The sequence below is a fragment of the Micropterus salmoides genome, unplaced genomic scaffold (genome assembly GCF_014851395.1).
Source record: "Micropterus salmoides isolate LMB-PRFRI ecotype aquatic unplaced genomic scaffold, ASM1485139v1 Ms_hic_scaffold_16, whole genome shotgun sequence".
Classification (NCBI taxonomy): Eukaryota; Metazoa; Chordata; class Actinopteri; order Centrarchiformes; family Centrarchidae; genus Micropterus; species Micropterus salmoides.
Window position 1 is genome coordinate 7,942,055 of NW_024040707.1, and position 23,155 is coordinate 7,965,209.

Here is a 23,155-nt window from a genome sequence, read left to right on the forward strand (position 1 = left end):
TAATTAAATTGTTATACAGTTAGGACTGAGACATGCTTATTATCTCTCACACGGAGTTACTCTGTTAATAATAAAATATACTGACTACTTACTCAGTTAAGAGTTAATTATTGAACTATACTGTCTAATCAATGCCTGATCCCCAGAAGGGGGAATTTGAGGTAAAGAAATAATAGTTTGAGTAAGTCATTAAGTCTCAAAAACAGGTGACCAAACAAGTTTCAAACCCCAATAGAGTTATGTTCAAGCTAAACAAATGAGGTGTTCATTATTTGCCTACATGCCTAAATAGAGCAACTGTAGACCAGTGACAGCCAATACAGGAGTGGGCTGCTGGTTTTAGCCTCTTTACACTGTCTCCAGCATGATTTTAAGGTTCTTTTTATAACTTACAAGACACTAAATGGTCTGACCCCTCAGTATATCTCAGACTTTTTAGCATTGTACGACCCTGCTTGCACTTTCAGATCCTCTGGCAGGAGCCTCTCATCTGTTCCAGACTCTCGTCTAAAGACTCAGTGGGACGGAGCTTTTAAAATAAGAGCCCCAAGGCTCTGGAACACCCTGCCTGAGGAAATACGGCAGGCTGAGTCAGTAGCTTCTTCTAAATCTAAGCTGAAAATTTACTATTATCGCACCACCTTCCATGATTTCATCTGATTCTGGTTTTCATTCCGTTTATAGGTTTTGCCATTCAATTTTTTAGTGGTGTTGTTAATATCTTTTATTGTTTGTTTATAATTATGTTATGTTTTATGTGTTCTTTGGTTGCTTTGTAAAGCACATTAATAAGAATTGTGTAAATTAAAGATATTATTATTATTATTATTATTATTATTATTATTTGGACGTCAGTAAGCACAACATCACCTGACTTTACTTATAGTATCTTGGACCCTGCTCGAGACTTGACTGTTGCCTTCCCCAGGCCATGCACTTCGATGTAGCTTTGCAGTTACTGCCACCTGATGCCTCAGACTTTCCCACCGATTCTCTTTCTCTAACCATCCTGTCAGTAATTATTCCATTAATTTAAAAAAGGGCGTATCATGTAGTCAGCCATCTACCCATCTACCAAGCACTGGTGAGGTGAGGTGAGGTGCCTGCGCAGATCGTATTTTCCTTTTGTTGTAATATGACAATTAAATCTACCTTGAACCTTGAGATAGACCTAGTGTGAATTTGGGACACACCTAAGCCCCCTGTGTGCTTATTTCATGTTCTAACAAAATCCAGTCAACAGGACTTTTATTACAGGTTAAGCATGGATGTCATGTGACTGAAATCACATGACTCCAAGAATTCATTTGATTTCAGAGGGTAATGTCACAGAAAGGGACAGGGATATTGTCAATCAGGAAGCTCCTCTGGGAATTGCATGACAAGGTCAGTGACATAGGATTCTGATTAGATTATTGTTAGGGATATAAATATGTCATAAATATGCCAACATTAACGTTTTTGAAGTGTCCCAGATTACAAAGTGACCTGTCCTTGATGATCAAATTCGGACATTTTTCTTTTTTTGGGGGGGGGGGAGCTCAAACAACACTAATAGGTGTGCATGTCTCATCTGGCTATGACATCTACATTGTGTGGATTTCAGAAACGTCTAATGTATTTGATAGACATCAGAATAAGTCTCAGAAGTCAAAATTGCACACACAAAGAAATCACAGATCAACCGAATTCACCATATTGGGCAGAGCATCATTGTGGAAAACACTAGAGCGAAAGACTGGTAAGCAATAGGAGCGTCATTTCCGGTGGAATATTCCAGCGGATTTATCCTTGGTCTTAAAAAGGACGCGCCGAAATAGCGACTGACTGTGACAGGTAAACGGCCTGATGTGTATGCTATTAACTGCGTTGTAGCAACTTTAAACACACAAGTCAGTTAACAGACAGGTAAAACAGGTCAGTCTGCGTGAAAAAGACAAAGGCAGAGACAGTAAGGTCCCGCGTGTACCCTTTAGCGTTTAGACGTCTCCACCAACGGATTTATCTAGAGTTTGTAATCTTTGGAGGTCCTTTTGAGGTAAGGCGAGACGCACTATGTGTGGTACATTTATCTTCCTTTCAATAGTGAATGCCTGTTTTACAACACAATATAAGATGCTTTGTAAATTACCGGATCATTCGGTTATGACGCAGTTACAATTTCTTCATCTTTTAAAAAAAAATGCAGGAGTATTTAACAGCTCCAAATATGCACCTGTTTAGTTCATTTAAGTGTTATTTTCGTGACTCCGGGGATGATTTTAAATAAGGTAACGTAGGATGAGGGATGAGAAGGCTACTGGTGCTGCGAGTAGATCGTTGCGCATTAAGGCCCCCGCTGAGCAGCTCAAGTAGAAACCTACAGGTGCTTTCAGAAGCAGAATCATGAATCAGAATCGAGAACGATTTAGGAACACCCATGGCTGAATTATGCGGCCTTATATATTAGGCTAGAGATTTTACCTGTATACTTTTAATGCAGTTCAAAAGATAGAAAAGCAAGACAGACAGAGTTGTTGTTGAGCACACAGGAGGGTTTGTTGTTACACACGCGGCCTACACCCAACATCAAATACTGATTCGGACATAATTTGAAAGACCAGCTAATAAACCTATAACAGAAATAAAAGGTAGCCTACACTTTTTAAAGTGATGCAATTGAGTGAAGAATTTCCTTAATAATTGAATATTTACAAGTGGTAACAGTGTAGTTAAATGTCTAGGCATATGATTACCAGGACTGATCAGTGATCACATAGTTTGTGGGATGATGATGATGATGATGATGAATATGTAGTTAGCTTTTATTTTCTTTTTCAGGCAGTCACAATATATTTTAATATGTATCCTAATATGCCAAACATGTATAGACAGTTCAATATAATGTGTGTAATGCATATGTAAGTAAGCAGTTTATTATTATTTTCTTTTAATCTTGCAGCTGTTGTGTTGTGATCCAGAGACAATCATGATCCTCCTGACTCCCTCCTCTGGTAGGTACTCAGCGTCATTTGATAATCTGGATTACTGTACACCTACATGGGCATGGGTGCCAGAGATTAAAGCCTAGGTCTACATGAATCAAATTAGGCAAGAAAACAGCTCAGCTATTTTTGCTGAGGGAGTTTTAAAGATGCTTGGACTGAATAAAATGGGCTAAATAATTTAATTTGTTAACGACAAAATGTTTATTACATGAATAGCATCTCATGCATACAATGCAGTTATAATACGCAATTGTAAGAAATTAGGTGCAGGTACACATCAAGACCATAACTTGATGTGAGATAAATAGTTAAAATCCTGTGTATGTGTACTGTGTTTTTAACACAGCACACATACACATACAATGTATACTTTGCATAGTTCATACAGTTTGAGGATAGTTATATTATTTAATGTTTTTTGTTGTATAAAATATTCAGTCATGTTAGTATATATGGTGAAATTACATTACAAATTCACAAACCACACACAATATAATGTATAGGAATAAATATGTTATATATAATTAATCAGTTTTATCGCCTTTTACTTTTACTGTATCTCACACACAACTCACTTAAAATGTAAATATTTTATATCATTCAGTTAGTTTACTTCAGATTATCCCAGAATTGTTTTTCTTGTTTTTTGTTTAGTTCTTTTACTCTTTAGCAGGTAACACAGCAGAGTATTAAATAACACGGGCCATCCCATCATGCTTTGCACTCATTAGGCAGCAATCCAGAAATAAAGACTTGGCAATGTGTCTGGCTCTGGCTTTATCCTCTTTTTATTAGTGACCAGTGACCAACAGTACATAAAACATGACCGTAAGATCAGCAACCCCCACAGACGTTTATGCACATGGAGATGCACGTGTGGCTCTCTGCTAATGGTATTTACTGTGAAAAAAGTGAATGAATCTGATTGTTCATTTAGCAAGCTTGACAGTTACTTGATTTCTAGAAAACTTATGTGCTGTGTTTACTCAAGAAACATTTTCAGATAATACAGTAATTCAAATACCAGGTTGTAACTTGTGTTGAAGTCCAAATTAAGAAGTAAAAAAGCATGTTTTCAAGTAAAAGTGTAAGTTAATGTTGGCTTGTTGCTGTGTCTCATACGCTGTTTTCTTTCAGATGAAGAGTCTCTTGAACTCGCCTGGCTTTGGAATCACAGGAAGTTCAGGGTGAAAAACACTTAAAGGGTTGCTACTGCAACATTTAAAACTATTTAAATTTTGCAGGTCATTATCTGTGCATACTGTCTTGGACAGTACTATGACTTGAGTGAAAGTAATAAACTCACAAGAGAGGAGGCCGACAGAAAACAAAGATTTCTTTGTTTGACTTCATTAAAAAACATCACAGCTTAGTGGGGGCAGAGGCAGTGTTTGGCTGGAGCAAGGCGCTGTCAGCAGTCATTTCATCTTGCTGACTAAGATGTAGCTTTTACTGTTGTTCATACTGCAAATTTAGTTTTCAAAACAGCTAAACATATCATGTGAATGTTACAAGTTTTACAAATTGCATATATGCCCTAATAAAACTATATAACCCCTTGCGGTTTAGTATTTAAATATAAACTGTACAACAACAGACAAAGACATGTTAATGCCACAATTTCCATTAAAACCTAGTCTGTAGTGGTATTAATAGATTTGAACAATAGCTATGTGAGTGCTGCTGCCACGTCCTTGTCTCAGGTCACCACGTTTGATCAGAGTAAACAGAATAATTGATCTCACGTCTGGTATGTGTCAATGCAGTAGGTCCAACACACACTCACTATTTCCGATGGTGTATGTGGTAGTCCCCTAAATGTCCATAGCTTGTTCCCCATGCCAGTATTTGTGTGTATTTCACCCCTGATGAGATCACAATTGAGTGCTAACACCTCACATGCATCCTGTTCAGACATTGTATCCTTTTTGACATTTGTCCTTTCCAAATATTATCTATTGATATTAAAGTTTATGCATGTTTGTATCAGTTTAAATATGTATAATGTTTATTGCATAGATATAACTGATAATGTAATGAGTAGATAATGAGACACTATGTTGCATGCTGTAGGCTGCGCAGGCTGATTGAATGAATGTACAGTAACAAATGCATTTTACTGATCTGAATATGGATGAATGTATCGTAAGGTCGGCCTCCATCCAATAAACATACGTCTTGGTAAGTGATGCTTCTTTTACATAAGACGGGAATCAGTTTTTAAGTATAATATTTTGCTTTAAATACAGTAAGGAAAAATAAAAAAGAAACACACATATGAAAACCATTGCTACAATTTCCTGCAATGTGGATTCCCACTAGAGGGTATAAAAATATTATTTTTCAGTTAAGAACTGGTAAAGCATTAAGATTACTTTCAGAATCTTTTCACTTTTTTTTCTCTCACTCCAACTGAGGATTGACTCAAACTGGGATATAATTATTAAACTATTCCCATTCAGACATATTCATCAGAAGGTCAGCTGGTATGGTCGCCCGATCATGGTAGGGATTTAGCTTTAACGTCTTAAACCTCCAGCAGAGGTTATTGACCTAACAGACAACTACTAACTGCTGTTGTTGTGTGGTCTCAGGTCTCTTCCAGTGTACCAACAAGCTCTTTTTGAGTGATCACACCACAGGAATCCACATCAAGGAGTTTGCACGTAAAAATGCTGCTAATGCTCTATCAGTTGCCAACATGGTCATGGGCATGGCCTCCATTCTCAGCAGTCTCAGTGGGTGAGTGAACACATCCTCATTGGATTATACAATTTGGTACAGTCAGAGTCAGGTTTAGCTGCAGAGTGGACAAAAATCTATAGCTTGGTTGTAATCAATGTAAAATAGAAATTCTTTAAAAAAACAAACAAATCCCTCTTCCAGACCATTAATTTCAATGAAAATGTTGGCTACATTATTCCAATTTGAGTAATTATGGTGGCCCAAATCTGAGAACACAACATTTTAGAAAACCTGTCACCAAAACAGAAAACACAGTATTTCACTATAAACAAATTTGTTTTTTTGTATTTTATGAAATATTTTTGGTTTTCTTAATGCTTTTTTATAAACTAGTGTTTCATTTTTGCCCCTCAAAGCCACCGTAATGTAAGTAATGCTTGCATGCATTTATGATTCAGATCTCTGGTCTTACCAAATGAGCTATATTAAGTGCAGTGTAAAGAGATATGGGCCAGTGCAGATAAGAAAAATCTGACCTAAATATGACAATATATATACAGGGGAAAGAGATTAACTTTATGTAACATTGTAGAATTTAAACAAGCATTAGTTTCACCCTTTTTCCACTTGTGAGAACCTGTAAATATTTTACCCTTTTGAAACGGGTTGCTGTCATCAAATAGCTACAGCTAACAAACTTGCTTTGTTCAGGCACCATCATGCTGCATGTTGGCTGGTTCTGATTGGCTACCTGCTGGATTTGGCAGATGGAGCAGTTGCCAGGCGACTCGATGCCTGCTCTGCATTGGGTAAGTGGAGTGTTTTGGTCAAAAGCTCTTACCAAAGATAAACTTCAACTGGGATCTTGGCAGGGCTTGCTGCACAGTCCTTTATCTGGACTTTGTAATTTGGCTGCACAAAGTCATAAACAAAGGCAACCAGTAAAAGGAAACACTGCCACTGAAATACTCTGGCTAGTCTTACAAAGTCTGCAAGAGAAGAATCATACATATTTTATGTAATGTAATTTGAGCTTTATCAAATCAGTCTTCTAGCTGTATATTTCAACGGTCTCTGCGGGTTATACACTTAAGGGTTGAGTGTGAATAGCATAACATCTCCTTTCATCACCCAATGCAAATACACAGCATATAAATTGTACCACTGTGGCTTGTTTTCAAAAGATCACAGCACTTTATGTAGTAAATCAAGAGGCACAAATAGCTGGTTTAACATTGCTTCCGTTGCGAAAGTTCACATTTTCTCCAAAGCCCAAAATAGCTCCCAGGTGCATCACAATATATCGTTGGCTGCACTTTTCGCTGGGCTTTGTGTCCCGACAGGGTTTTTCTGCATGACTTTGCGGGTGGATGTTGTTGTGCCCCCCATGTATTTTGTGAAATGAACAATCACTTTCTGATTAAGCAGCCTAATTCCACGGGCTCACGCTCCAATTGTCTATTTTATCCCGTTGCTTTGGGTTCTCTGCATATCTGAAATTGCTAAAATTGTTGACCCTGGGCTGTGGAATTCCACCTCGTTCATGGCCTGAATCACCTCATCCTCATGTGCTAAAAACATGCTCCGTGCTCCTGAGGGAATAAAGAGACAAGGCAGTGGAGAATGTTGTTTACAGAAAGCCTGTCCGTTGGGCTGACACTGAAATTTCCACTTGGAGAATTTTACACATACAAATCCCACTGTCACCTGTCAGTAATATTGGCAGTGACCATTCTGGAGAGATGGTAACATACCTTCACTGGCTTTGATAAAATGTAAACTCATGACTAAGGCACTGTTGAAAGGCAGCTGGTGCTCACTTGTAGATAATTCAGAATATTTTTAGTACGGGTAGTGTCTGTCAACAACACCAATACAATTCATATCTCCTTGTGAACTTCACAGAGCCACATTTAGTATTTATATTTTTATTTTTCATGTTCAGGTGCCAAGCTAGATGATTTTGCTGACTTCACGACCTTCGGGATTGCCACGTCGTTGCTTCTAAGGACACCTGACCTGGTGGACAACATCCTCTGCGTGTGTTACGTCTTGTCTGTTTTTGTTCGCCTCTGTTTCTTCTCTAGCGGTAAGTTCCAAAATGTAGTTATTTTATGCTGCACATTTGAGTCTGTCATTTAAATTCCACTTTATTATTTAAATGACTAACCAGAGATTTTCTTGTTTGGTCCTCAGGGATCCCATTCATGTATCGCGGCCTGCCCTGCATCTACTCCTCAGCCATCCTGGCCAGTGCCTCTCTGCTGTCAGGGGGAAACATGGCCTTGCTGCGGGTCATTGCAATGGCCATGATCCTCTTTATGATCAGTCAGAACTTCTACCCCCATGACAGAGTGCTGGAGTCCCAGGCGTGGAAGAAAGCAGTCTATGCTGGAGGTAAAGTCACTTGTTTAAAAATCCACTATGATTCATCTTTTTTGAACAAGAGCATGTCTGCTGAGATTAATCACTGCCAGAGTTGATTCATTATAGAAAAGCAATTTCAAATTAGATTTCAGGTACAACATCTAGCATGTGGTAGCAGTATCTACCTATGTAGATAGTTTTGGTTTTATTTTTAGAGGTCTGACATAGCGGTCTCTACCACCAACACCACCACCACAGTACAATCAAAGTAAGTAGAATATAAATTTGTGCTGCTCAAAGCAGCGTTAAATTAAATTTGACCCACTCAACAGCAATGCATTTTTCTTGCAACAATGTTTCTTTCTTAACTCAGCATAATCTACAGAAGTCAATGCAAGCTGTTTTCCAGTGGATTATTTGTAGCTGTGCTAGTGTCATTGATCTAAGGAAAGCCACGTTATCAAATCTCTAGGTGGTCGGGCGGTTGGTCTACCACTTTGATCCAGACTGGACCAACATATAATCATGGTGCCCAGAGGATGAATCCTCATGAATGTGGTGACCCCAGAATGTTTTCATTTAACACCTATAGTACTTGATGCTTTGGGAAAAAATGTTGTACCTGATTCCCAAAAGATTTATTATAATGATAATTTGATGATCCCCTGAGTTTCCCTGATAACTTTTAATCTAGAGTTTACATCAGATTATTTTTTTAGCAAAACATCACATTCCCATCAACCTCAGCTGTACTTTGTGTTTAGTGCTAATCCACAAATGTTAGCATTATCATTGTCAACATGTTAGCATGCTGACATAACATTTAGTGCAAAGGACTGTATGTATGTACAGCTTTACAGCCAGTAGTGTGACCGTAGCCGTTTTGTATGCAGTTTTAAGGAAAACAACGTAGTTTTGGGATATTTGGTTTTTGGATTATCATAAGTAATCCAGCAATACATGCTGCTGTTGAGTTTTCAATTGTAATTATTTAAATTACTTTTTTTACTCAACTTTTTTATTTCCAGGAGTCATCATGGTGTTCTGCTCTTCATTCCCCCCTGCATGTGTCTACTACCTGCTGTGGTCTGTGTCCTACATATTGTTCCCAACATCCCTTTGGAGCAGTAAAGTGTAAAAGGGGTTCTGGCTTTTTCCAAAACTCCCAAATAGGTTAACCTCTGGCACATCTGGGTGAACCGAGGCTTCCTGCCATGGAGGATCCAACCTGAACATGCTCATGCGCCACAGGCGAACACTCGCTCTATTTAACCTTTATTTTAATGTGACATCTCTAAAACAGAACTCAGATTCAAGAGAGTTAGAGTGAGTTATGAGAAGGGCATTTTAGTGTTACTGGTAAGGATGAACCTTCATTCTGTCTTATGTTTTCATTGCATTTTCACTGAATCCAGTGGTTGGGTGGCTTGTTCTAAAAACTGAATTTTCATTAGGATTATCTCATACTTTCATCATTGTTCAGTCACCACATGAAAGCAGGGCTCATAATTTTCTCCGGTAATAAAATAAACAGAAAGGATTTCAAATGAAATAATTACCTGAAATTCATACATATTGTCTCAGTTTTTTTTCTAATTGTGTTAGCTGACTGTCAGTTAATGGTTGTATTGGGGGTTGGGGTCACTTCATTATCAAAGCATTCAGGTGAGGATAGGCATTTCCCAAAATCCACTTTTTCCATTTTGTCCGGGATTCATATCCAGTCATTTATAGAACTTTCCAACATGATGATGTAGTCATTCCTGTTATCTGATTTGCTGTTTGAATGTATGTTTGAAGTAAGTTGAATTGAAAGGCAACTGATCCCAACCCTGGTTTTGGTGCATTCTGGACAGATTTTTAGTGTTTAAGCCTTATAGCTTTTTACCAAGTTGTGACTCTGTCCAAGAAACAATGTTTGATTTACATCTTTCTTTATGTGTGATTTTATTTGGTCATTGTATGTGTTTCCCTCTGTTTTAAGAGGAATTGCAGTTTAAATACTAAATCCGCACTGGATCACATCTCATAGTAGTCCTGTGACCACAGCTGAATCAGTGGTGTCGCTGCAGGTGTTTCCATCACTTGTCAAACCACCCGTGACATCAGTCATGGAGGTTGACCAGAAATGCAACACTAAATAGGACTGCAGCAGCAGTTTTCTTCCTCATGTGATTCAGTGTGAATTTACCTTTGAAGTACAACACACTGGCTGCAAATCCTGCTTTTGCTGCCATCTAGTGGGGGGGAAAGTTCACCACGCTGCAAGGTCTGCTTGCACCTTTTAAATGTTTTGAATCACACTGCACCACAGTCAATATTGGTTTTGCTAACAAATGCACCAGACAACCGAAACTTTAAACCCTCAGACATCAAAAAGGAGAGGATACGTGTGTTGTTACTCTTTAACTTGGCCAGCATTCAGTCCATTTTGTAGATCAGTCATTTTTTAAGGAGATCTTTCCGGCATTACTCATTGTGTTTCACAATGTGGATTGCCTCTCTGCATAGGAACTGTGTAGACTTTGTGTAGAATATGATGAAGCAAATAGCACAGAGTAACAGGCTTTATCTGTTCTCAACAACCCTAAAAGCTACTGATGCCCCATATTTCAATTTTGACTCACTCCACACCTTCTGAAAATCTTTTAAACTTGTAACCAGAGGTGTCAGAGCTGTTAATGAGTTATCTAAATGAGTCTCCTCGCCAGAGCTTTCTGAGGGAAAACTGACCAGAATTTCATAAATCAAGTAGATGAATACAATGGTCATATTCTGGTTTTGATAATGATTTTAAACCACTTGACATGGTTAATGACAACCAATGTTGTGAAAAAATCTACTGTGTAAGTGTGAACACAAATCTTGCACATTCAGCTTTCCTGTGTGGGTGTTTTGGTTTTAAAATTGTAAAGTCCCAGTAATGCATGCCAAGAGCATTATAGATACAACAAGTGTACTTTACCCAATGATAAAAAAAGATCTTAATGAATAAGATCTGTGCTTCTGAGTCTACATTATTTGCAATAAAGAGGTAATTATAAAATGACTTGATTTCACTGTCCTTAATTCATCACCATCAGTGTTTCATTGTAAAACTGTGACGTTACATAGTTATTTTTAACTTGTTGGAGGGTTACCAATAAACCAATTCAGTGGTAGACATTTACCAGTAATGGATGTGACATTGCATTCTGAGAGATAATCACACGTGATAAGTTGATCATTTCCTGTTAGCCATAGTGTTGCCATTATTTGGTAGCATGTGAGCCTATGACAGCAGTCCTGCCTTTCTGTTATACTCAAGTATGTCTATGTCCTCAGGAACACATATGGCTTCTATGGACGCTAGATGCAGTGAGGACTCCAACAGCTTTATGATGGCCGAGAATGCAGATCAATCTTTGAAACTTCATCAGAAACCCAAAGTTTCTTTTCAGCACTGTAGCCAGGCTGACAGAGAGTCACAGCTCTATTGAGCCAAGTATTCCCATAGCTCTCAGTAGTTACGATTTCATGAGCTTCTTTAATAATAAAATTCTAGCTATTAGAGACAAAATTCACCAAGACCTGCCCTCAATTGGCACCGACTTATCTCTTAACTCAGGAACCTTAGAAACAGCTGTAGAACCAGATACATGTTTAGACTGTTTTGCTTCCCTCAATCTTTACCAACTAACTTCAATAATTTCTTCATCTAAACCATCAACCTGCCTCTTAGACCCCATCCCGACTAGGTTGCTTAAAGATGTTCTACCCTTAGTCAGCACCTCTATACTAGATATGATCAATCTATCTTTATCAACCACAGTACTTTAAAGTAGCTGTAATTAAACCTCTTCTGAAAAAGCCCAAACTTGATCCGGATGTTTTAGCCAACTATAGACCTATATCTAACCTTCCATTTCTCTCTAAGGTTCTGGAGAAAGCAGTTGCTAAACAGCTGTGTGACTTTCTACAGAGCAATAGTTTATTTGAGGATTTTCAGTCAGGATTTAGAGCTCATCATAGCACAGAGACAGCACTGGTGAAAATTACTAATGACCTCCTTATTGCATCAGACAAAGGACTTGTCTCTGTACTGGTTTTATTAGATCTTAGTGCTGCATTTGATACCATTGACCATCAGATCCTATTGCAGAGGCTGGAATATTTCATTGGCATTAAAGGAACCGCTCTAAGCTGGTTTAAGTCCTATTTATCAGATCGATTTCAGTTTGTACATGTTAACGATGAGTCCTCCATGCACGCCAAAGTTACTCATGGAGTTCCTCAAGGATCTGTCCTTGGACCAATCCTCTTCACTTTATATATGCTTCCTTTAGGCAATATTATCAGGAATTCATTGTTATGCAGATGATACTCAGTTATATCTATCGATCAAGCCAGATGAAACTCATCAGTTAGCTAAACCTCAAATGTGCCTTCAGGATGTTAAAACCTGGATGACCTGTAATTTTCTCATGTTAAATTCAGATAAAACTGAAGTTATTGCTCTGGGGCCTAAGCACCTCCGTGACGCATTATCTAAAGATATAGTTTCCCTGGATGGCATCGCCCTGGCCTCCAGCACCACTGTGAGGAATCTTGGAGTTATCTTTGATCAGGACATGTCGTTTAAGTCTCACATTAAGCAAATTTCAAGGACCGCCTTTTTTCACCTACGTAATATTGCGAAAATCAGGAACATCCTGTCTAAAAATGATGCAGAAAAACTAGTCCATGCATTTGTTACTTCTAGGCTGGATTACTGCAATTCCTTATTATCAGGCTGCTCGAAAAAGTCCATTAAGACTCTTCAGCTGATCCAGAATGCTGCAGCACGTGTTCTGACAGGAACCAGGAAAAGAGATCACATTTCTCCTGTTTTAGCTTCTTTGCATTGGCTTCCAGTAAAATCCAGAATAGAATTTAAAATCATTCTTCTTACCTACAAAGCTCTTAATGGTCAGGCACCATCTTATCTTAAAGAGCTCATAGTACCTTACTACCCCACCAGAGCGCTGCGCTCCCAGAATGCAGGGTTACTTGTGGTTCCTAGAGTCTCCAAATTAGACTAGGAGCCAGAGCGTTCAGCTATCAAGCTCCTCTCCTGTGGAACCAGGTTCCAGTTTGGGTTCAGGAGGCAGACACCATCTCCACATTTAAGAGTAGGCTTAAGACTTTCCTCTTTGATAAAGCTTATAGTTAGGGCTGGCTCAGGTAGTCCTGAACCATCCCTTAGTTATGCTGCTATAGGCCTAGACTGCCGGGGGATTTCCCATGATGCACTGAGCTCCTCTCTCCTCTACTTTCTCTCCCTCTGTATGCAACCTTATCCCATTATTGCATGTTACTAACACAACTTCTCCCCTTTCTGGTAGTCTTGTGCTTTCTCGTCTCTCTCCTCTCTCCTCCTATCACTTCCTGCAGGTTTTCTGGCTCTGGAGCTGTGGAGTCTGGAGCTGTGGCTGCGGGTCACCTGCTGCCCCCGTGTTCCTGCTCGACACCCTCTGCTGCAACGACTATTGTTGCTAGTCTTATTGTTATTATTGTTATTATAATCATTAACATTACGATGGTTACCATTAACACTATTATAAATATCTGTACCATTTTTCATTTAGTCTATAGCAACATTACCTTCACTGTGTGTACCTCTATGTGTATATTGTGTAGGCTGCCTCCCACCCCTCTCTCTCTCCTTACATCTCTCTCTCTCTCTCTCTCTCTCTCTCACCCCAACCGGTCGAGGCAGATGGCCGCCCACCCTGAGCCATGGTTCTGCTCGAGGTTTCTGCCTCTTAAAAGGAAGTTTTTCCTTGCCTCTGTCGCCTAGTGCTTGCTCTTGGTGGGAACTGTTGGGCTTCTGTAAATAACATCACAGAGTACGGTCTAGACCTGCTCTTTTATGAAAAGCGCTGTGAGATAACTGTTGTTGTGATTTGGCGCTATATAAATAAAATTGAATTGAATTGAATCATACCTAAAAGAATACAAAAGTAATGTAAAACTAAACTAACAACTTTGTTAAAAGAATAGTTCTGCATTTTTGTAAGCTTAGCTTTGTCCAAGATAAAATCAATCTGCCTAATAGCACCTCTAATTACCTGCAAACAGAACCATGCTAGCTGTTCCCCCTTGCTTTTAGTCTAAGCTAACCGGCTGCTGGCTGTAGCTGTGATAGATTGATTTTATCATAAAGTTAATTAAATAGTCATGGAGACAGAAATAAATAATTGAAGAAAACAACAAGAAACAAGCAGTCATGTGGAAGAGTTAATAGTGACCAATGTGAAAGAGGGTAAAACGGTTAATGGTTAAAATAATTACAAACTAGTTTATTAACAAAAACAATTGATCCCTGAAGAAGGACAGGTTGCCGTTTAGTTGTCATGCCTACAGATGTCAGAAGGGGGAGCTCTTGGCTGCAGTACCTCATTCTCAATGAAGTTGATTTAAAGAAGGCATCGTGTCCAAGATTCCTTATTAATATGTCCCCTTTCAAGGGTGTAACATTTTGGAGGCACTGCTGGGATGAATGTGATGAGGGCCAGCTGTCCCAGATAGACGTCCCCGAGCATCATTCAACCCCCCACATCCACAGCCAGGGTGGAAGATACTGTGTGGTGGTCCATCGACTGCGCAGAGAGACCTGCAAGCAAGCTGAGGTTAACCACTGGTGACAGGAGAGCTGCATTGTCTACTCTGCTAAGAGAAGGTTCTGCATCACACATCATTCAACCCTTCATATCTACAGCTAAGGTGGGCAATAAAGTGTGGTGGTTCAACAGCCGCGTAGAGAGACTTGTATGCGAACTGAGGTTAACTACTGGCGCCAGGAGAGCTGCACTGTCTATTCTACACAGAGGAGATTCTGCATTCTCCTCTCTCATCTCAGATGTTACAAGCCACTTAGAGAGGGAGGAGTTAAGTGAACTTTAAGATCAGGGTATGGCAGAGCTATTAACTCTGAAGGATAACATTGATGAGTTACAACAGGCTGCTCAAAGTAGTGTACTAGAGCGGGTAGCCTCAGAAGCCAACCAGACAGATGTGCAAGAGCATGTTATTCAGCCTTTGGAAGGAGAGCGATTGAAAAAAGAGATAGAGACACTACAGTTAGCTTTAGCACTATCACTACAAGAGAAACCAAACCAAATATATGGGACAAAACAGTCAGTGAGTGGGTAGGGTAACAGTGTTAAACAGCAACACGTCTCTGCTCAACAGACTCCCCAACCTCGCTTATCATTACAGTGGGGCAGAGAATTCAAAATATCAGGCCAGATTGGTGAGCCGGGACAAAAAGACAGAATCACCTTCTCCAGTCTCGATTTGAGGCAGAAAATTCTGTTTGCTTAACAGGAAGCAGAATCTGGTCTAAGATATGTTCCTGCCCTTGTACAGAGTATGTTTCTCCATACAGTTCTGACAGGTCTGCAAAACGATAGCATTAGAAACGACCTTCAGCCGTACCTGCAACAAACAACAGTAAGTGATGAGCTGCTCCTGGAGAAACTCAACATCACCTGCGCAAACAAAGCAGAGAGGCAAAATAACGAGGAGATACAGTTCAATACAAACGTGTGTTTGCACCGCAGCGCCAGTATTATGCCCCAAATCGTGCACGCCTGAGAAAATGTATTGGATCCCAGCAAAGTGGAAGTGAATACTGCACCCATTGCTACCGATGCGGTAGTAGTGAACATTTCCTAGCAGGTTGCAGAGTGAGAGGGACCAGACAAGACAAAGACAGTCCTTTAAACGGACGAGGGTTCCCCCCTCGGGACAGGGAGTAACCAACAAGGGCCTTGACTTCTGTGACACTTTGGTAAAACTCAGAAGTGGTACTTCACCATATATTGCTCTTGATGTGCAAAATCCCACTGATCATGATATCGAGTTGTTAGGAAGAACTGTGGTGGGTGCCGTACAACAAGTTCAGGCTGTGTATCCAGCTACCATTTCAGAAAAACCTGATCATTGCCCTTCAGTGCTATCGAGTGAAGTGAATGTAGAGAGTGCGCAACTTACTGACCCCCCATGGGACCCACCAATTGATCTGAGCCATCTGGGTGAATCTGAAAGAGTAGTGGTGCAGATCATGCTTTGTGGGGAATGCTGCTCTTTTTCCAAATCAGATGATGACATTGGATGTATCGAGAAACTGAAGCTGAGCATATCGTTGAAGGATGTGGATCCTGTAACACGCACTTACTTGTCTGTACCAAAGCCGCTATATAAAGAAATGAAAGAATATCTGCACAACCTTATTGCACAAGGATGGGTAAAGAAATCCTATTCACCTTATGCTTCACCAGTTGCCTGTGTGAGAAAAAAGGATGGCAGTTTACGTCTTTGTATAGATTACAGAGAGCTAAACAAAAAGACACATCCTGACAGACAACCAATTCCTCGAGTGCAGGACATCCTTGACAGCCTCGGTGGCAACTCATGGTTTTCATTATTGGACCAAGGAAAGGCCTACCACCAGGGTTTTTGTGGATGAAGACAGCAGGCCTTTGACTGCATTTGTGACTCCATGGGGCCTTTATCAATGGATAAGGATCCCTCATCAGACTAATGAATGCACCCGCAGCCTTTCAGCGCTGCATGGAGGAGTGTCTGGAGGAGGTGAGAGACAACATCTGCGTCCCTTATCTGGATGATACACTAGTGTACAGTCAGCCATTTGAGGATCATGTAAACAACGTCAGAGAAGTGCTTAAGCTGTTGAGGAAGTATGGGATCAAGCTAAAACCCAGCAAGTGCGGGTGCCCCTTTATGACTTGCTGAACGGCACGACAGAAGACAACAGTACACCACAAGACCGGGTTAACAAAAGACAAGCTACAGGAAGGAGTAAAGCTGTACCATCACACAAACTAATTGTGTGGACTGAAAAACACCAGTGCATACTGGAGAGGCTGATAGACAGTCTGGTTGAGCCACCAGTCCTTGGGTTCCCAGACTTCTCAAAGCCATTTATCCTCCATACAGATGCCTCAAACCAAGGACTGGGGGCACTTCTGTATCAACGGCAGGATGATAAACTCTGTGTAATAGCCTACGGTTCCCGGACGCTGACTTCCTTTGAATGGAATTCCACTCAGGAAAATTGAAATTGCTCGCCCTAAATTGGGCAATCACAGAAAAATTCCAAGATTACCTTTATTATGCGCCTACTTTCACTGTATTTACTGATAATAATCCCCTTACCTATGTCTTGTCATGTGCCAAGCTTAATGCAACTGGATGCAGATGGGTGGCGGAGCTTGCAGACTTCCATTTTACCATCCGATACTGTCCAGGTAAGGAAAATGTGGATGCTGACAGTCTGTCAAGAATGCCTGTAAGTACTGAGGAAATTATTAAGCAGTGTACAGAGGAAGTGGCATCAGATTGCATGGCAGCGATAACCCAAGCTGTTGAGACTCAAGACTCCAGCTCATCAAGGGTCTGTCCAGTACTTACCCCATTCCAGTGTACAGCAGAGTGAAAAGACACACAAATCACTATTAGTTACTGAGATTCAACAAGCACAGCAAGAGGATGAAAACATTGGTCCAGTAATACAGTGCAAATTGAGAGACAAAAAGCCAACAGGACGTGAACTTAACACCCTCAGTATGCAAAGCAAGCTTCTACTGCGTGAATGGGAAAGACTTCATATTGATGATGGCATTCTTCGTATGAAGACAACAAACAAGACACAACTTGTATATCCTGAGAAGTATAAAACCATCGTACTAAAAGAGTTGCATGATGAGATGGCACACCAAGGCATTGATCTAACAACATCACTGATCAGGGATAGATTCTTTTGGCATTACATGCAAAAAGACATTGAACATTATGTGGCGAGGACCTGTACATGCCTGAAACAAAAGACACCATGTAAAGAAACACCTTCACCTCTTACCAGTATCGTTACTATGCAGCCATTTGAACTGGTGTCAATAGATTTTCTCCACCTGGACAAATGTGGAGGTGGGTACGAATATATATTGAAACTGTCGCTGATCGAATATTTAACGACTATGCTCTGAAGTTTGGACTGCCACTGCGGATACACCACCATCAAGGTGGCAAATCTGAGAACCAGCTCTTCGCCCAGCTGAAAAACAACTGTGGGGTACTAGGATCACGAACGACACCCTGTCATCCACAAGGAAATGGGGAAGACAAATGTTTCAACCGCACATCACTGCAAATGCTAAAGACACTTACAGATAAACAAAAGACGAACTGGAAACAATTCTTGAACAAATTGATCTATGCTTAAAACTGTACACAATGTGAAGTAACTGGTTTCTCCCCTTTTTACCTTCTATTCGGAAGGTCTCCAAGGTTGCCTATTGATCTCCTATTTGGTTTCACCACAGAGACAGGAAAAACAGATCATCAAACCTACATGGAGAAGTGGAAACAAGAAATGTAGGAGGCATGAGATAGTACAAGAGAATGCAAAGAAGTCGGCAGAGAGAAGTAAGAGGCGTTATTATGGAAAAGTGAGAAGCTCAGTGTTGCATCACTGTAATCGTGTCCTTGTTTGAAATCTGACACCTAGAGGAGGCACTGGAAAACTTCGTAATCCCTGGGAAGACAACATTCACGTGGTGATCCGTCAGGTTGGAGAAGACATCCCCAAGTCAAACCTGAGCAGGGAAGAGGAAGATCGAGAATCATGCATTGCAACCTGCTGCTACCATGTGACCACTTACCTCTGGAAATCCAGCAAAAGGCACCATCTAAGCAGCAGAAAAGAAGGATGATTGGGACAGATGTAGAAAGTACAAACCAGGACGAGGAAGATGCTGAAGAGGAATGCGGTTACTATTTCTAGCCTGTAATACAGCCCAAAGCAGAAAGAGGCATTGAGCATGCCAACACACAAGCAGATAGTGGCCAAGAAACACCAGTGCTGAGCGATGATAGGTCATTGGTTGGAGAAAAACACATAGCAAGCACAAATGAGTTTGAGACACAGTTGGAAGATGTGCCACAGGAAGAAGATAATCGGAGGGAAGATGTACAATCAGTTGGAGATGCAAAGGATGAAACTCCACCCCACAACCAGATTCAGGTAAAAAACACAGAGCGCAAGAATATGCCTTACCAAAGAGGGAAAGACGAGCCCAAAAAATCTTCACCTTTGATCACCTTGGGACTCCAAAATGCTATAGTGTAGCATCAGATAAAATGCCTTACCAGTATCAGCCCATACCATATGGAGTTCAGCCAGTGACAATGTGGACCAATCCATTTCAAGTTTACCAACCCTTATTTGTGCAGGGATACTAGGCATAGAACAGATTTGAGACAATAAAAAGATCACTAGCTTTAGCGGGCAGTACCTTTAAATTTAATGTTATGCTGGGAACAGTCATTCCATTGCCATCACCTCAGATACATAGTTTAGAATCCTTAGTTCATAAAAGATGTGATGTCGGGACGACATCTTATTTTGCAGGGGAGTGTGTGAGAGATTGATTTTATCATAAAGTTAATTTCATGGACACCTATCTGTTATATTTGACTTTTACCTGTCTAAAAAGAAGAGAAAGATATTTTTCTTGTTCACTTACCTATGAGAAAAGCTAAATGGCGTGATAACTATAGTGTGTTGCACTACAGGTGAAAACAAGTTACCTTTTATGTTTGAATGACACTGTAGTCCTTACAAACTGTACTTGCCTTCTGTTAGTGTGGTCCAACAACAGCATTGTCTATTTGTGATATTATAACATAGCTTTTGTGTACAGCGTCTTGAGCACAACTGTGTTGACATATTGCTGCACAAAGAATATTTTCAAATATATATTCTACATTGTGTCATTTCATAAAGATATTATATACGCAGGAAACTTAAACATTGCAGTATAATGTATACTCAACCTGTCTTATATCATTGTTAAAATATTTTATATTGGAAAAGCTTTTGTACAAATGTAACTATTTCTTACAAAATAGTGATATCGATCTTCTCATCTAAAAAGTGAAAAAAGCTTGATTCCCAAAATGTCTTCATCATTTCAAAAAGAGTATTTGAATGAAAATGAAACTTTCACAAGTATAAGTTAAATCATTATAATGAGTTAACCAAGAGACAGTATATTACACCATGTCAAGTGGGCCTATTTCCTACACAAGTTTACTTACAAAGGTCCTCCACAATTGTCTGGTCTCTTCATCCGATAAGACCCCTGTAGCTTTGGAAGCACAGAAGGGGTCTCCATCTCAGGATATGGAGTAGAGCCTGAGACAAAAACAAACTATTGTTGAATAAATAAATAAATGTGACTTTAATGGCAATGGGTGACACTGATGATAGTGTCTATCCAATACTACAAATTGTAGAAATCCGTACGTTTAAAATAAGCTCATCTGAAAAGGCAGAAAAACTGATGGTTTAAAGAATTTGCTGATAGATAACAGAACATGCAGCTTTACCTAAGGTAATCAGTTCATACAGTAAGATTCCAAATCCAAAAACTCTGCCCTTACACGTTGCTCCTGTTGATACTGATCTGCATCATAATCCTCTCTGGAGCCTGCCATTTGAGAGGCACCTCTGCTGCTCTCTGCCTAATTGCTAAATCCATTCTGCGTCCTCCAAATGCCACACCTAGCCCAGACACCCAGGCTGAGAGGCCTGGGCAAATAACGATTTTCCTGGCAGCAACATCACCATGCACCAGCCTGTGCTCTGACATCAGGTAATCCTGAGGGAGGAGACAATTACAGCTAAACACATTAGTCTTTGGTTGAAATATTCATTTAAAATTCTAGAGAAACTACACTTTTCCCGTAGTACATGAGTTCATGACCTGCTGTGGCTTTCACTGGAATCACTTTACCGTAGGGGCAGTCCTGAGACTGACACAGTTTCTACTAACTGAAGTATGAAATACACTACTCCTTTCTTTACATAGTTGAATGTGCTGACAACAAAATCACACAAAAATGATCAATGGAAATCAAATTTATCCATAGCATCAATGACTTCCTCTTCAGGAACTGCTGACACACTCCAGCCACATGAGATCTAGCATTGTCTTGCTTTAGGAGGAACCCAGGGCCAACCGCACCAGCATATGGTCTCACAAGGGGTCTGAGGATCTCATCTCGGTACCTAATGGCAGTCAGGCTACCTCTGGCGAGCACACGGAGGGCTGTGCGGCCCCCCAAAGAAATGCCACCCCACACCATTACTGACCCACCACCAAACCGGTAATGCTGGAGGATGTTGCAGGCAGCAGAACGTTCTCCACGGCGTCTCCAGACTCTGTCACGTCTGTCACATGTGCTCAGTGTGAACCTGCTTTCATCTGTGAAGAGCACAGGGTGCCAGTGGCAAATTTGCCAATCTTGGTGTTCTCTGGCAAATGCCAAACGTCCTGCACGGTTTTGGGCTGTAAGCACAACCCCCACCTGTGGACGTCGGGCCCTCATACTACCCTCATGGAGTCTGTTTCTGACCATTTGAGCAGACACATGCACATTTGTGGCCTGCTGGAGGTCATTTTGCAGGGCTCTGGCAGTGCTCCTCCTGCTCCTCCTTGCACAAAGGCGGAGGTAGCGGTCCTGCTGCTGGGTTGTTGCCCTCCTACGGCCTCCTCCACGTCTCCTGATGTACTGGCCTGTCTCCTGGTAGCGCCTCCATGCTCTGGACACTACGCTGACAGACACAGCAAACCTTCTTGCCACAGCTCGCATTGATGTGCCATCCTGGATGAGCTGCACTACCTGAGCCACTTGTGTGGGTTGTAGACTCCATCTCATGCTGCCACAAGAGTGAAAGCACTGCCAGCATTCAAAAGTGACCAAAACATCAGCCAGGAAGCATAGGAACTGAGAAGTGGTCTGTGGTCACCACCTGCAGAACCACTCCTTTATTGGGGGTGTCTTGCTAATGGCCTATAATTTCCACCTGTTGTCTATTCCATTTGCACAACAGCATGTGAAATTGATTGTCAATCAGTGTTGCTTCCTAAGTGGACAGTTTGATTTCACAGGAGTGTGACTTACGTGGAGTTACATTGTGTTGTTTAAGTGTTCCCTTTATTTTTTTGAGCAGTGTATGTTTTTCTTCTGGACACCACCTTACATGATTTTATGTATTTATGGGTTTTGCCATTTAATTTTTTAGTGGTTTGTTAAGAACTTTTATTGTTTGTTTATAATTATTTTTATGTGTTTCTATGTTATGTGTTATGTGTTTACTTGCTTTGTAAAGCACATTGTAACATTTTTAATAAGAACTGTATAAATTAAAGATATTATATTATTATTATTTGGACATCAGTAAGCACAACATCACCTGACTTTACTTATAGTATCTTGGACGCTGCTCGTGACTTGACTGTTGACTTCCCCAGGCCCTGCATTTAAATGTAGCTTTGCAGCTACTGCCATTCTCCCTCCTTCCACCTGATGCCTCAGACTTTCCCACCTGTCCCAGTCACCCAAATCCGCATGCTCACCTGATTCTCATTCTCTAACCATCCTGTCAGTAATTATTCCATTAATTTAGAAAAGGGCATATCATATAGTCAGCATCTCCTGTAGTACTGTGCAACCGAAGGGTCTGTAGTGTCCGCGGTGTCTGGTCTTAATGACTACCACCCTATGGCACTCAACCCTATTCTTAGAAACTGGTTCTCCAGCACATAGAGAACAATCTCCCCACCAGTCGGGACCCTCACAAGTTTGCTTCCAGAACTAACAGATCTGCAGAGGATTGCATCTCCACTACTCTCCACTCAACCCTCACACAACTTGAGAAAAAACAATACCTACATCAGGGAATCAGCATCACAGAGAACCTGACATGTACATCGCACAGCTCCACGGTGGTGAAGAAAGCTCAGAAACGGCTCTAAGGACACTTAAGAAGGCTAAATTCCCATGCCACATGATTATCAACTTTGACAGAGGAGCATTAGAAAGCATCCTGATTCAAAACATCACTAATTGGTATGAGATGCACAGGTCCATGCCGGAAGGCTGTACTGCTAACGTTTAACGTTTAACGAAATCACATGACTCCAAGAAGTCATTTGATTTCAGAGGGTAATGTCACAGAAAGGGACAGGGATCTTGTCAATCAGGAAACTCCCCTGGGAATTGCA

At 40.6% G+C, this 23,155-nt stretch overlaps 1 protein-coding gene and 2 long non-coding RNA genes across 8 annotated transcripts; 1 reads left to right on the forward strand and 2 right to left on the reverse strand.

Moving 5' to 3' along the window:
* The first annotated feature begins 1,744 nt into the window (after positions 1 to 1,744).
* On the forward strand, positions 1,745 to 11,088 carry LOC119905162 (transmembrane protein 269-like). 6 transcript variants are annotated; one of them, XM_038721929.1, is made up of 8 exons: positions 1,788 to 2,038; positions 2,942 to 2,993; positions 4,125 to 4,174; positions 5,582 to 5,729; positions 6,384 to 6,481; positions 7,618 to 7,761; positions 7,869 to 8,069; positions 9,068 to 11,088. In XM_038721929.1, exons 4-8 carry the CDS (start codon positions 5,689 to 5,691, stop codon positions 9,175 to 9,177), a joined length of 594 nt encoding a protein of 197 aa, XP_038577857.1. In that variant the 5' UTR covers positions 1,788 to 2,038; positions 2,942 to 2,993; positions 4,125 to 4,174; positions 5,582 to 5,688; the 3' UTR covers positions 9,178 to 11,088. The 6 variants fall into 6 exon arrangements, with proteins under 6 accessions (XP_038577853.1, XP_038577852.1, XP_038577857.1 ...); XM_038721924.1 differs by lacking the exon at positions 4,125 to 4,174 and having other exon boundaries at positions 1,786 to 2,038; XM_038721927.1 differs by having other exon boundaries at positions 2,942 to 5,492.
* Positions 11,089 to 14,338: 3,250 nt separating this feature from the next.
* LOC119905167 lies at positions 14,339 to 17,517 on the reverse strand. The gene is made up of 2 exons (XR_005444783.1): positions 17,241 to 17,517; positions 14,339 to 14,673 (listed from the first exon to the last, which is right to left on the reverse strand). It is a non-coding gene; the product is annotated as an uncharacterized LOC119905167 (long non-coding RNA).
* Positions 17,518 to 17,536: 19 nt separating this feature from the next.
* Positions 17,537 to 21,143, reverse strand: LOC119905166. The gene is made up of 3 exons (XR_005444782.1): positions 20,529 to 21,143; positions 20,184 to 20,280; positions 17,537 to 19,321 (listed from the first exon to the last, which is right to left on the reverse strand). It is a non-coding gene; the product is annotated as an uncharacterized LOC119905166 (long non-coding RNA).
* Between the last annotated feature and the right edge of the window lie 2,012 nt (positions 21,144 to 23,155).

Bases quoted from the DNA above. Each gene is read 5' to 3' on its own strand.
- LOC119905162 (XM_038721924.1), top strand. From the start codon at position 2,969: ATGATCCTCCTGACTCCCTCCTCTG. The intron at 5,730-6,383 runs GTGAGTGAACAC...TGCTTTGTTCAG, and splicing joins ATTCTCAGCAGTCTCAGTGG to GCACCATCATGCTGCATGTT. The intron at 6,482-7,617 runs GTAAGTGGAGTG...TTTCATGTTCAG, and splicing joins CGATGCCTGCTCTGCATTGG to GTGCCAAGCTAGATGATTTT.